Source organism: Macaca nemestrina, chromosome 7 (assembly GCF_043159975.1).
Source record: "Macaca nemestrina isolate mMacNem1 chromosome 7, mMacNem.hap1, whole genome shotgun sequence".
In the NCBI taxonomy this organism is placed as follows: Eukaryota; Metazoa; Chordata; class Mammalia; order Primates; family Cercopithecidae; genus Macaca; species Macaca nemestrina.
Genome location: NC_092131.1, coordinates 297,103 through 311,488, shown reverse-complemented (window position 1 = coordinate 311,488; position 14,386 = coordinate 297,103). Strand labels below are relative to the sequence as shown.

The 14,386-nt window shown below is 42.2% G+C and overlaps 2 gene segments (V, D, J or C); both read right to left on the bottom strand.

Moving 5' to 3' along the window:
* LOC105464766 (immunoglobulin heavy variable 3-23-like) overlaps positions 1 to 14,386 on the bottom strand; it is a 350,273-nt gene that overhangs the window by 192,724 nt on the left and 143,163 nt on the right.
* LOC139364042 (immunoglobulin heavy variable 4-59-like) lies at positions 2,068 to 8,609 on the bottom strand. The segment is given in 3 exon segments: positions 2,068 to 2,679; positions 7,942 to 8,262; positions 8,346 to 8,609. Coding segments are annotated over 3 exon segments (381 nt in total).

Sequence of the window (14,386 nt, the reverse complement as noted above, 5' to 3'; positions counted from 1 at the left end):
TACATGTGGCTGCTGCCACCAAGAAGAGGATCCTCCAGGTCTGGTCCATAATGAGGAGCTGTGCTCTCAGGGGCTTCTCTGGGGGAGGGATGTGGTTATTGGGTGATGCTCTCAGGGCCCAGACATGTCCATGTTTACCTCCATGGATCTCAGGTTATTTGTATATTCAGGAGACAGAGCATTTCATAGCTCAAGACCTGATCCAGGATAAGAAACGGGAGATGAATGACAGATCAGCCTTACATGAGTGGGATTCTGATGGTCCAAGCCCTAATCCTGCTTGAAGAAATGGATGCCCTGCTCCATTTACAAACTTTTTGTGGCCAGACACCCTTTCACTGAAAAGCAAACACCCAGAGGACATGCTCCTCACTGTGAACCCACATTTGAGTAGCATGAAGACCATATGGATGATTTCTGGAACCATCACTCTTCATGACACTGACCAGGTGCTGTGACCCCATCCTGGTCGAATCAGGCACCAGCCACAGCTCATTGGTGACTCTGAGAAAGTGAGTGCTGATGTCTCACGTGAGTGTCCAGCAGGTCCCTCTGAGATCTGCTGTGTGTTCCTGAGACAGAGTCTCCAGCACCTGCCTGGCTTCCTGATCCATCCGGATCTTCAATAGAACCACCCTTGATTTACAGATTTGCCTGTGATTCATAATTAGAGTTGATTTTCTCATCTCACGGACAATAGGAATCAAAAGATGGAAGAGAACTTTGGAGTTCTTTGTGAATTCGCTACTCCAAAAATAATTGTCAAGGAATTCGTGTTTTGAATAAGTCTGGGTTTCATTTCCTACTCCATTTAATAGAATTTCATGAAGTTTTTATGTACTTTCAGTTCATATTCATAGATCCTCATCTTTACATATTGGTTTCTGACTCACTGGGTCTGTGTACCTGCCACACTCTCAGATCCATCACTGCCCTGTCAAATGCACAATGTGGGCAACATTACCTAACACTGAAATCTAACCTTTTTATTCATACGAATACAGTGGCTCCCACAATTCTGTATCCATTCAATTAGTAAAACTATTCCTATCCTTTATATCATCACTATTAAGATATTTATAGTCCTGGAAACTCACTTTAGAAAATATTTCTCGTTACCTTAAATTATATGAATGGTTCTGATGTAACAGGATATTTAAAGGCACATCAGCAACTTGTTGAACACATAGTTGTTGTTGTTGTTGTTGTTGTTGACAAAGGAAGACACCTGAGAGGAAACTTCCTCCCCATCCTTCTGTACACCTGCTCTGGGGTTGGAACCTGTGCTTGGTGGCTCCTGAGCGCCCCCTCCAGCCCAGCCTTGCCTTGCAGTGAGGTTTCTGCAGTGGCTGTGACCTTGACCAGGCGTCTCCACAGGAAAAGCTCAACTTTCATCTTTACTGCCTTTTGTGGTTTCAGTGCCCCTGGACTATTTTCTTACATCTTAACCTGGATTATCTTACATCTTACCTGGACTATTTACCTGGATTTGCTTACATCTTACCTGGATTAACTATTTGTTTACATCTTACCTAGGCTATTTGCTTACGTTTTACCTGGATTATTTGCTTACATCTTACCTGGACTATTTGCTTACATCTTACCTGTCTATGGACTATTTGCTTACATCTTCATACAATCATGGAAGAATGGGGGAGGGATCTGGAATGGCAGATTTGTCTTTCTTCACATAGGACAAGGTGCTGGAAAAATTCTTCCTTGTAGGATCTTTTGGAGAAGGCTCTTGGCATATTTTTCAGGAATTATAACTCCCCCACTTCTGACCCATAGGAAACATATTTGGATTGTATTTTTTCGAAACTGGAGGTTTCTGGAGGGAAAGTCCAGAAGACCGAGGAGTGTACGGCCCTCTGGAACTTTCACTTCACCCTAGTCTACATCTGTCTTGCAGACGTCTATAGTGCTTACCATGTAAGTGCCCTTTATGTACATATATGTGTGTGTGTATATATACACACAAAAGTACAGCTTTTGTTCCAGCAAAGCAAGTGTCAACTGCCATTCTGGACACACTTGTCTCTCCAGTTTTGCGAGTGGGCAATTTTTGATTGGAATTTCATTCCTTTGATGAATTCCCGAAGGCACTGAAGATCAGATTGTGCAGACGCCTCTTGACATAGGAATGAGGTGATGACTTTTGTAATCTTTACATTTTGGAGAAAAGACCAAAAGTACAACCAAAGGTCCTCTTCATGTGTTATTGGAGGCAGGATTCTAACCTGATTACATAGATGTGGCACCTGGTTGGACATAAATGAACAGGCAAGGAAACAGAAAAAGGACATGGCACAACGTTTATGAAAAAGTCTCAGCAATTTTAATTTTCTTCTGAGGAAGCTGAAATTGTGAAAGTAAAACAGTGTGACTGGACATGTCTCAGGTGAAGTTGTGCTCTGGAAAGTATCTGCAGTCCTGGGCTGGATCCAGTAGGTGCACTCAGGCCCCAAATCCTAAAGCAGGGACTTGTATTCCTTAAACAGATGATATTCCAAAGAGAAAGCTGTTCTCAGGTGAGCTGCAGAGCAGGGAGGAGGAGATGGAGGTGTCCTTGGCTTCCCAGAATTGCTGAAACTTGAAGACCAAGGCCACCTCCTCATAGCTGGAGCAGAGATCCACCTATGAGTACATCACATCGGCTCTGTCTTCAGGAATCTTGGGCTGTGGGGGAGGTGAAGGAATGTGATTTATTCCTTTCTGCTAACGCAGTGTGCTTCAGAGAAAATGAATTGAAAATTTAATAAACATGCTTTTTGCCATAGTAAGGGAGAGAATATGAATAATTCATGGCAACGCAAGTGGTCACTTCAGAGCTGGCAGAAGGAGCAAGTACACAACTGAGAGAAGGAAGCGCCTTGCCCCAGGAAGCAGGTGCGCTAAGACCATCCCCTGAGAACTGCCCTCTAGTTGCCACGTGTCAGTGGAACCTGGGCCCGTGCCTGGGATCTTGTGCGTAGTGTGGAGAGCAGAGCACAGCTCCATTCCTCCTCACTGTGTGACCTAGGATGTGACCTCTTCCTCTGAGCTTCATTCTAACTAGGTGTTAAAATCAAATAACAGCAGTAACTTTACTTGTAAACTTTCCGGTAAGAGCCAGTGATGATCAGAATTGTTATCACTGTTGTTGCCCAAACCCTCAAATATAAAAATACCTGTGTGACCCCTCGTCTCAGACCTCAGATGACCACCTCGCAGAGAGCACACCTGCTTTGTTTCTGTCACAAACGTGCTATTAGAACTGGAAAGCATGTGTACCTTGTTATAGAATTTCTATCTTAGTTATGTTACACTGGATGAAGTTAGAATTAGTGAGAGTTAGAAATTTGGCTGATGGGATGTCTAAGCAAACTGTCTATGGTGTGTCTTCATTTCTCCCTGCTTATTATAGATAATGTGAGAGGAGGGAGAAAAATTAAAGAGGAAACTATTGACCAATAGTCAGGTGTTTGATAAACAAAGGAGATTTTCACATCTTCTGTAAACCCCATTAAATTAAATAAATTAACGAACATTAAGACATTTTTCTGCATTTTGGATGCATGTCTAATACAGACTTAGATTTAAATGCAAAAAGAGATAACACAGAAAATGGAAATTCGGCAGCAGATCATTTTGCCAAAAGGTAGATTTAAACTAGTTTGTAATTTTACCTAGATATTCAAAGAATAAACCCCAGATTCAAGTAAGAAATGATAAAATTTCAATGATTAATGACTGGTTGAGAGAAGCTTGAACTAACAATATTTTGATGAATCATACATCAATAATAAAACTTTATCCAGTGGTCCAAATTTTCAAGGGGTTGCTTGAGTAAATAGTTTCTTTTCTTTTTCCATTTTATTTATTATTATTATTATACTTTAAGTTCTAGGGTACATGTGCATAACGTGCAGGTTTGTTACATATGTATACTTGTGCCATGTTAGTGTGCTGCACCCATCAACTCGTCGGCACCCACCAACTCGTCATTTACATCAGGTATAACTCCCAATGCAATCCCTCCCCCCTCCCCCCTCCCCATGATAGGCCCCGGTGTGTGATGTTCCCCTTCCTGAGTCCAAGTGATCTCATTGTTCAGTTCCCACCTATGAGTGAGAACATGCGGTGTTTGGTTTTCTGTTCTTGTGATAGTTTGCTAAGAATGATGGTTTCCAGCTGCATCCATGTCCCTACAAAGGACACGAACTCATCCTTTTTTATGGCTACATAGTATTCCATGGTGAATATGTGCCACATTTTCTTAATCCATTCTGTCACTGATGGACATTTGGGTTGATTCCAAGTCTTTGCTATTGTGAATAGTGCCACAATAAATATACATGTGCATGTATCTTTATAGCAGCATGATTTATAATCCTTTGGCTATATACCCAGTAATGGGATGGCTGGGTCACATGGTACATCTAGTTCTAGATCCTTGAGGAATCGCCATACTGTTTTCCACAATGGTTGAACTAGTTTACAATCCCACCAACAGTGTAAAAGTGTTCCTATTTCTCCACATCCTCTCCAGCACCTGTTGTTTCCTGACTTTTTAATGATCGCCATTCTAACTGGTGTGAGATGGTATCTCATTGTGGTTTTGATTTGTATTTCTCTGATGGCCAGTGATGATGAGCATTTTTTCATCTGTCTGTTGGCTGTATGAATGTCTTCTTTTGAGAAGTGTCTGTTCATATCCTTTGCCCACTTTTTGATGGGGCTGTTTGTTTTTTTCTTGTAAGTAGTTTCTACCTCCCCTACCTGTGATTTCTGGCAGAATCTATCATCCTCTAAAACCCAGGGACCATTAAGAACAGAGACAGAAGCTTGAATACTATGAAGTTTTGAGACACCCAAATTGCTGCCTGGACTGATTGGTGAGGATGATCTCTATAAGCCTCGTCTTTGAAGAGTGTATGGTGGTTTTGTTATAATGAACAGGTAGCAACAAAGACAGTCAAGGAAAATGAAGGAGGAGGGGAACATGGTCTAAACAGAAGAACAACATAAAGATCCAGAAACTGACATCAGTGAAAAGGAAGCATATGGATTACCTGGAAGAAAATTAAGTAAATATTAGAAACATGTTCAATGAGCTAGTGGCATCATGCAAGAACAATGTGAGAATTTTAATACAGATAAAACATTTAAAAGATGACTAGGCAAAAATATTCATACTGAAGAATACAATAAGTCAGACCAAAATTTTTTAGAGGATTTTAGACCAGACTAGATTAAGTAATAGAAGAAAGAGTAAACTCAAAGAAAGATCATTTGAAATAGTAGAGACAGAGAAGAAAAACTTAAATGAAAGAAATAAAAAAGAGTTAAAGACTTATGAGTCAGGAAGCACATGAAAATTAAATTATGCATTGAGGAGTTACGCAAAGATAATTCAAAAGCGGTAGTGAAGGAAGAGGGTGAGAGAGAGATCGAGAGAGACAGAGCAAGAGAGGCAGAAAGGTTTTTAAAGAAGGAATAGCATAGAAACTTTCTAAATCTGGAGAAGCAAATATTTGTCCACATCCATGAAGCTCTATACATTTTAAATAAGGTAAACCAAATGAGAAAAATCAGAGATAGTTTGAAACCACATTGCTAAAGGAAAGGTTTTTGAAAACGGAAAGAAAAAGAGCAGATTTAGCAGAATTTTTCAGTTCAGAATGGAGAGGAATTATATTCGATAATGTATGGTTTATTGATTGAGATCATTTCTGAGAAATGTATTTCTACTCAGTGTCATCATTGTGCAGGCATCATAGGGAGAACTTACACAAACCTACAAGGAATATCCTACTACACATAGACTATGTGGAATAGCACAATGTTTCCAGACAACTAACCTGTACAGCATGTTACTGCACCGAACACTGCAGGGAACTGAAACACCATGGTAAGTATCTCTCTATCTCTAACACATCTAAATATGGAACATCCTTAGTGAAAATATGGTATTACAATGTTATGTGGCCACAAACATATATGCGGTCTATTGTTGACAGAAACATTGTTAGGTGGCCCATGACTGTATTCCAATTGCTGAAAAACAAAGAAAACTCTGCCAACCAAGAAACTTTACCATGTAAATCTTTTTGTAAAATAAAGGATAGGTAAGACCTTTCCCAGAGAAGCAAAAACTAAAGGAGTTCTTCAACTCTGGGCCTGCCTTAAACACCAAAGGGTCTCAATTAGGTCTGCAGAAAAATGACATTGCTGCATTAGCTCCATTCTGGCCTCTGCCATGTGACAGTTTTGTGTGAATTTTCTTTCTGCTCCCTCAGGACTTTTTTTCTCTCTCAACTTCTAACTCCATTCTCCTTTTAATTCTCAGTTTGTTGAAATGATTCATATTTAACTAAGAACACTAAAAACTTTGGAAAAAAATTCCATCTTAAACTCAATAAATTTAATTACCTGTCTTCACGGATGCCCATCTGTTCTTTTCTTGTTTTCCTATGGTATGTGGCCCTTGTTTCTACTTCAGTCCAGTCCTTATTTCCATATGCATGATGCATCCAACCGTCACACACCCAGGACCATCTTGGAGGAAGGGACCCTACCATCTGCCTCGTCAGCCTTCAGGTGCACAGCGGCCATTCCTTCAGCTGTTGTATGTGCTTTAGGGCTTTTCATTTAAAAGTGTGTTTCACTATCTCCCAAATAAAGTTCCTGGACCTTAAAAAGTGATGTGGTGTTGGGGGCATTGACAGCCTAATTTCATTGAATGTCTCTTCTGCCCTTGGTAATAGAAGAAGACTGGGAAGAAGGGAACAAAACTCAGACCTCATGTAACTCCTCATTTAGCAATACATTCAGTGCAAATTTAGAAAGTTGAAGACATTGAGTAATGTTGGTGTGGTTTTCTGTGGCATGCTAAGGAAACAGCAGAAGATGGTCAGTGGTCAGTCTCCATCCAGCTGGTACCCATTGTCCATTAGTTAGGTCGTAATAAAAGATAAAAGACAACTTTTGTGACAAAGCCCCAAGGGCTTCATTAAAACACTTTGCCCAGAAATTGGTCAACAGGGACATGACAAGTTTTTATATCACAGCTACTGTTTTTTGCCTACTTTATGTAGAAATCTGAGAGATGTAACCAGCCTCAGGGGGCTGATTCTCCATCCAGGGGACAACGCTAACAGAGTTATGAGTTATGTGGTATTAGTCTGTCTGGGTCTTCCTAAGAAGACAACACGGAGTGGGTGGCTTAAACAACAAATATTGATTTTCTTACAATTCTGAAGTCTGAATGTTGAAGATCAAGGTGCTGGCAGGGTTGGTTCTTGGTGCGGCTTCTTCCTGGCATGCACTGGGGCACCTTCTAATACACTGCGTCTCCCCATGGCCTCTTCTCTGCGTGCACGTGAAAAGTTAGAGGCCTCTGGTGTCTCTTCCTCTTCTTATAAAGACAGCACGTCTATTGCATTAGGTTCTCACACTTCTGACCACATTTAACCTTAATTGTATCATTAAAATTCCAATCTAGATCCATTGAATTTAAGGTTTCAGCATACGAATTTCAAAGAGGGCACAATTCGATTGATGACACAAACCAAGAGATGGTGAGAAGCATTAGAATATATATATATTTTTAATCACTAAGGACTAATGGGCCATGCAGGAACTTGTCGGAAAGTTCCTAGTAATCGGTGAAAGTTCAATTGTAAGAGGAAAATGTGCCTTCCTCCTTTCTTTTCTGGCAGAAGAATGTGAGGAAGCAGAACCACAGATATCAAAGAAAGAGGAGCCCTGGGGACAGCTGAGGCGCTGGTGAGGAGGGAGAGCACTGAGCAGATGAGGAAGCCCCGCCTTCCCTGCACCTGCTCCTGACCCGGCCTCCTGCTCTGTGGGCCCCGCGCGCCCCCTGCTGGTCCTGAGCGGCACCTGCGCCCGCCCCCTCCGCCTCCCTGCAGGGAGGTTTGTGTCTGGGCTCACACTCACCTCCCCTCACTGTGTCGCTCGCACAGTAATACACGGCCGTGTCCGCGGCGGTCACAGAGCTCAGCTTCAGGGAGAACTGGTTCTTGGACGTGTCTTTTGAAATGGTGACTCGATTCTTGGGGGAGGGGTTGTAGTTGGTGCTCCCACCACTACCATAGAGACGTCCAATCCACTCCAGTCCCTTCCCTGGGGGCTGGCGGATCCAGCTCCAGTAGTTACTGCTGATGGAGCCACCAGAGACAGCGCAGGTGAGGGACAGGGTCTCCGAAGGCTTCACCACTCCTGGGCCCGACTCCTGCAGCTGCACCTGGGACAGGACCCCTGTGAACAGAGAGACCCACGGTGAGCTCTGGGATCAGAGACAGCCTCCCATATCGTCATATCTGCATCCCTGAGACACTCACATCTGGGAGCTGCCACCAGGAGGAGGAAGAACCACAGGTGCTTCATGTTCTTGCACAGGATGTCCGTGACTCTCAGAGAGCATTTCCCATGTGAGCAGGAGCCTCAATTTAAGGAAATGTGTGGTGGTTTCCTGTGGGTGCCTAAGTGAAGATTTGCATGTGGGTGGTGCCTTTGTATGGAGAAGTGAAAAGGGATGAGGGAGGCCCCAGTCTTTCCTACAAACACAACGTAGGAAATATTACTTATCTCTGAAGTCTGAATAACTTTTTCATAGGGATATAGTGTCTCCCCTAGTTATGTGCCCATTGAATTAAAAAACCATCCATATCCTTCATATTCTCACTATTCAGATATTTATTATCTTATAATCCCACTGATAAATACTGTTCTCATTGATTTTTGAGTGATATAAGTGGTCTATATGAAATAGAATATTTAAATGATTATCAGCAACTCGTTGAACACTTAATTTAGAATGACTTGTTGAATAAGGAAGACTCAAGCCCGGGAAGAATATTTCCTTTTATTTATCTCCAACAAATAAGTGAGAACATATAATATCTGGTTTTCCATTCCTGAATTAGTTTGCTAAGAGTAATGACTGCCAGTTCCATCATATTCCTACAAAGGACATAATTTCATTCTTTTCTTAGCTGCATAGTATTCCATGGTTGTATGTAGCACACTTTTCTCTATCCATTCTGCCAGTGATGGGGATTTAGGTAATTCCATGTCTATGCTATTGTGAATAGCGCTGCAATGAACCTACTTGTTTATATTCCTTTAGGTATCTGTCCAGTTGTAGGATTGTTGGGTCAAATGAAACTCCTGTTTTAGATTATTTGAGGCATCACCACACTGCTTTCCACAATGGTTGAACTAATGTATATTCCCACCAGAAGTGTATACATGTCCCCTTTTTTCTACAGTCTTAAAAGTCTGTTTTTTTTTTAAGATTAACCATTCTAACTGATGTGAGATGGTACCTCATTGTGGTTTTGATATGTATTTCTCTAATGATAGTGATATTCAGCATTTTTGCCTATGCTTGTTGGCCACATGTAGGTCTTTTTTGAAGTGTCTTTTCATGTCCCTTGGTCACTTTTTATTTCTTGAATATTTGTTAAAGTTCCATGTATATATTGATATTGGACCTTTGTCAGACGTATAGGTTGTAAATATTTTATTTCCCATTCTATAGGTTGCCTGTTTACTCTGTTGATGGGATTTTTGCTATACAGAAGCTCTTTAATTGACTTAGGTCCCATTTGTCAATTTTCGATTTTGTTGCAACTGCTTCTAGCATTTTCATTATAAAGCATTTGTCAGTTCTTATGTCCTAAACTGTATTTCCTATGTTATTATCCAGAGTTTTTATAGTTTTAGGTTTTACGCTTAGATCTTTAATCCACTTATAATATTTTTTCAGTTGATGTTGAAAACGCATTTGATGAAACTCAACATCCTTTCATGAAAAAAAACATAAAAAATGGGTATAGAAAGAACACATCTTGACATAATAAAAAGCTGTGTTCCAGAGACTTTCAGGTAGTATTATAATGAATGAGAAATAACTAAAAGTATTTTCTCTAAGATCTGGAACGTGACAAATTTCCCACTTTAACCACTGGTAAACCGTAAATCCTTCTGCTGCCTCCATAGCCGGCTCTTACCTGCAGGCGCCACCTACTGGCCGGATGTTCAAACTGCAGGACCTAATACAAAGCCGCTACCACCAGTGTACAGCAGGTGAAAATGGGATTAGCTTCTCAATACTTCTGTGACTCCAGCTCCGCAAAAGACCACGGGTCTGCTCACATGCCCAGTGTGTTACTACTAAAGCTGGAATTTGGAAAAGGCACAACACTAAAACTATTAGTAACAAAATAAATCACACTGAGTAGATGCCCCTCACCTGGCCATTTCCATCAAGGCTGGTGCTTTTCCTTGCCAGGCTCAGTGGCTCGTGTGTGTCCAGCTTGGTGCCCCTCTCAGGGGCTGAGCAGGGAACTCAGGTCACTGTGCACTTCATAGACCAACCCATCGCCTGAGGCAACGGAGAGCTTCTCCCTGTGCACAGATATCAAGCATGTACTCATCTGCTTCTGCCACAGTCAGCTCAAACCTGTAAGGCCACCTAGTAACGTGAAAGGTGAACTTAACCCAACACAAATCTCAGAAACAAATGCATCCCAAATGAGAAACAGTTCCTGAGGCCTCCACTACCTAGGACCTGCAGGAGGCAGTGAGTCTACTCACAGGTCCCGTACATTGGTACTAAAACCACCATTTCAGAAAGCCACTAAATAAAACCACCATTTCAGAAAGCCACTAAATAATGCCTATCTAGCCGGGCGCGGTGGCTCAAGCCTGTAATCCCAGCACTTTGGGAGGCCGAGACGGGCGGATCACGAGGTCAGGAGATCGAGACCATCCTGGCTAACACAGTGAAACCCCGTTTCTACTAAAAAATACAAAAAAATAGCCGGGCGAGGTGGCGGGCGCCTGTAGTCCCAGCTACTCGGGAGGCTGAGGCAGGAGAATGGCGCAAACCCGGGAGGCGGAGCTTGCAGTGAGCTGAGATCTAGCCACTGCACTCCAGCCTGGGCGACGGAGCCAGACTCCGTCTCAAAAAAAATAAAATAAAAATAAATAAATAAATAAATAAATAAATAAATAAATAATGCCTATCTATAGACAACGAACTCTTACAGAGTCATTGCCACTGAGTGAACAAGAACCAAAATCCAAAGACCCACACAATGTACATTATATTCACATTCTAAAGGGAATGAAATATTCATCAAAATCAGGATGAATTCAAAAATAATAAGAAGAGACAGGTTAGCTAAAGAAAAGGAAAGAGAGAAGCAATTCTGGAAGTATGAAAAAACAGAGTTACAAACACCCAAATGTTACATTAACTCTCCAGCAATAGAATCTAAACAACATGACATATTAGAAATGTCTGATAAATAATTCAAAATGTTGATTTTAAAGAAGCTCAATTAAACCTTTTTCTCTAGTGGCTCAGTAAGCACTGGCACTGAGACAAGCACTGTGAAGACAATTGCAGCCCATCCCCTGATGAACTGACCCCTGTTCCACAAGCCGTAATCCCAGCTTTGGTTGAACATTTGATATCAGGAACTTTCACCTGATGAAAGACCACTGACCATGGCCTGGTTCTGGCCGTTTACAGAGGCTGCACACTGAGTGCCTCTGTGTCTCTGCTTCTGCTATTTGCACATAGGGCCTGTCTGTAATGAATTTAAATGCTCAGTCACCACTGGTGAGTGAACATGGCTCATATGCTGCATGTGTGTTTGTTCAGTGTGCATGTGTCAGCACCACCTCCGTGAACATCAGTAGCCCCTCCTATAACCTGTGGATTATGTCTGTTTAGCCAACACGTTCAGCATAAAGCTTCTGCCCAACCCCTTCTTGGCAGTGTCAGTCTCTCATCTTTACCCAAACTATGCTTTCCAGCCTGTGGGATGGCTGTAACCCTTGATAAAAATATAGTCTCAGTTTCCTAATCTGTAGATGGTGGTATTTTTAAATATTTAACACAACTGAAGATTAAATTCAGAACTTCATTTAATTACTAGACTACTTTTGTAAAGTATGACAAACTGTGGATATCCTATAAGGATTTTTATATTCCCGATAAGGACCAGTGACATTTTGAAGCAAGAAGCTGACCTGAGACCTTCAGAATAAACTGATGACTGGAGATAATGAAAAGGCTCCCCCAGGACATTGATTCAGCACCCCTGCCTGTCTCATTCCTTCTTCTCTTTCTTTTTATTATATGCTTATCACGATAAAAAAATTATTTTCTTTAGGTCTGTTTGCTTTTCACACATACTGGACCCTTATGTCTCTTTTTCACTCATTTTCTTTATTATTATTATTATTATTATACTTTGAGTTCTAGGGTACATGTGCATAACGTGCAGGTTTGTTACATATGTATACTTGTGCCATGTTGATGTGCTGCAACCATCAACTCGTCAGCACCCATCAACTTGTCATTTACATCAGGTATAACTCCCAACTCATTTTCTTAAGCTGCTAGAGAGAATAAAGTGTCAACTCCCTTATCTGATGCCAGTGTGAAGTTTAAATCACACAAATTCCTTCTCCTGAGTAGAAACGCCCCCACCCCACCCCCGACACCACCACCAAATCATTTTAAAGCCCTGATCCAGCCTGCTTTCCTGTTCCATTGAGGAAATTCCAGCTTGGAATGTCTTGAGAGGCCTGTGCTGCTCTCAGCAGACAATAACAGTGTTGGTAAATCTTTCCATGATCATCTGAGATGTGAGTGTGGCACTGTCAGACTTGACACCCACACTAATCATTGGTGGGATCTCTCTTCCTTGGCATAGGGTCACCTACAATTGGAACTGTGGGCTTGGAGCCCTGACAGTGACCACCAAGGGGGCCTTTCTTCTCTTGCACTGGATGCGAACTCTCTCTGCCCCAAAGCCCGGCATGCACTTTATCCTGCCTGCTGCCCACTGGCCCTTGCAGTTCTGTTGAGCTGGGCTGCAGTGTTGAGTTAAACACCGCACCTTTTCTAGATTTAGCTGACTAAATTCGGAAGCTTTGATAACTTACTGACACTGAGAAACAGGAGTTAGGTGACTGGGTGACTCTGCCTTTGGTGCGTGTGAGAAAATTTTTCTCTTGTTATGATAAATATTTCTTCTTTACAGACTTCACAGGAAGAACAGGATAAGGAATCCAGAGAACTGCCCCAGAGGAAACTGTTTCATGGAGAGGAAGCCACAGGGCTGACAGGAAACCAGACCTTAACCCCCATCTGCACCTGCCCTGAGTCTGGCTCTTGTGCTCAGTGGGTCCTGAGCGCCCCCCAGGTGGTCGTGTTCCCCTCCAGGGATACTTGTTTCTGGATTAACACATATATTTTTTCTAATTGTGTTCCCCAAAATGGAGACAGAGTAAACCGTGAATCCGTGCATCTCAGAGAACACAGAACAGCAGAATAATACGCTCTGTTCCCGCCCCCCCACCCCCTCCACCCACACATACATTTGGCTAAATATTATTAAAACTGCTGAAAACCAAATGGAAATAGAAATACACACAGGCAAGTGGAGGTGAGTAGAGCGGGCGTTCCTTCCCAAAGAACAGAAAAGATGACGACAGCGTTCTTCTATTTAAACCTTACAAGTAACAGGAAAATTGATGGTATCTGCAAAGTGTTGGACGAAAAGTCAACTCATTATTTCATAACCCACGGATGTTCTCTAAAAAGTGAAAAAAAATTGTATTTCTCTTTGACAGCATGAGGGGCTCAATGAATCCATGTCCCCATGAGACCAGTGAAAATTATTTTGAAACTTTTGAAAAATTACAGGGTTTGGAAAGGCTCTAACAGCATAAAGTAAGTGAAGAAATATTTATTCAAGAAAATCTATAAAACTCAGTAAGTCCAGTCATCGTATTTCATCTAAGATGCTCTTCCTTCCTTCCACATCCCAGCTCAGCATGACGTAAACTCCACTGCAGACAGATGCGTCCAGGAAGGCAGGACACCTTCTACCAGCTCCCACCAGAGGAAACTCTTCCCCAGAGGCCAGGACATTGGCCCTCTGACCCTGCCCACAGCACGTGATGCTCAGGCTCAGTTCTGGACAAGAGCTACTGAGAGCCAGAGACTCACTTCTTCCATGGAGCCCCACTCACGTACGGAGGCTCTGCCTGGGTCCAGTGCCACTGGAAACATTGGGTCCCTGATTTCTAACTCTGTCCTTTGGCAGAGGTTCTGCTCCACCATAACCAAAGTGTTGGGAAGGTGGGAAGCTTCTGCCCGACCCTCCACTTAGAGCTCAGTTCCTATGCTGAGGAAGGAAAAACTCAACTATATCTCCAACTGCAGAAACTTGGTTGTGCGTGGTGTCCCAGGGGAAAGGGAGTGCTGGCATTCAGTTATAACGTATGATCCTTAATTTGGTCCTAAACATCCTAACTTCAATAACAGCAGAATATGGGAAAGTTCAAAGCCTGC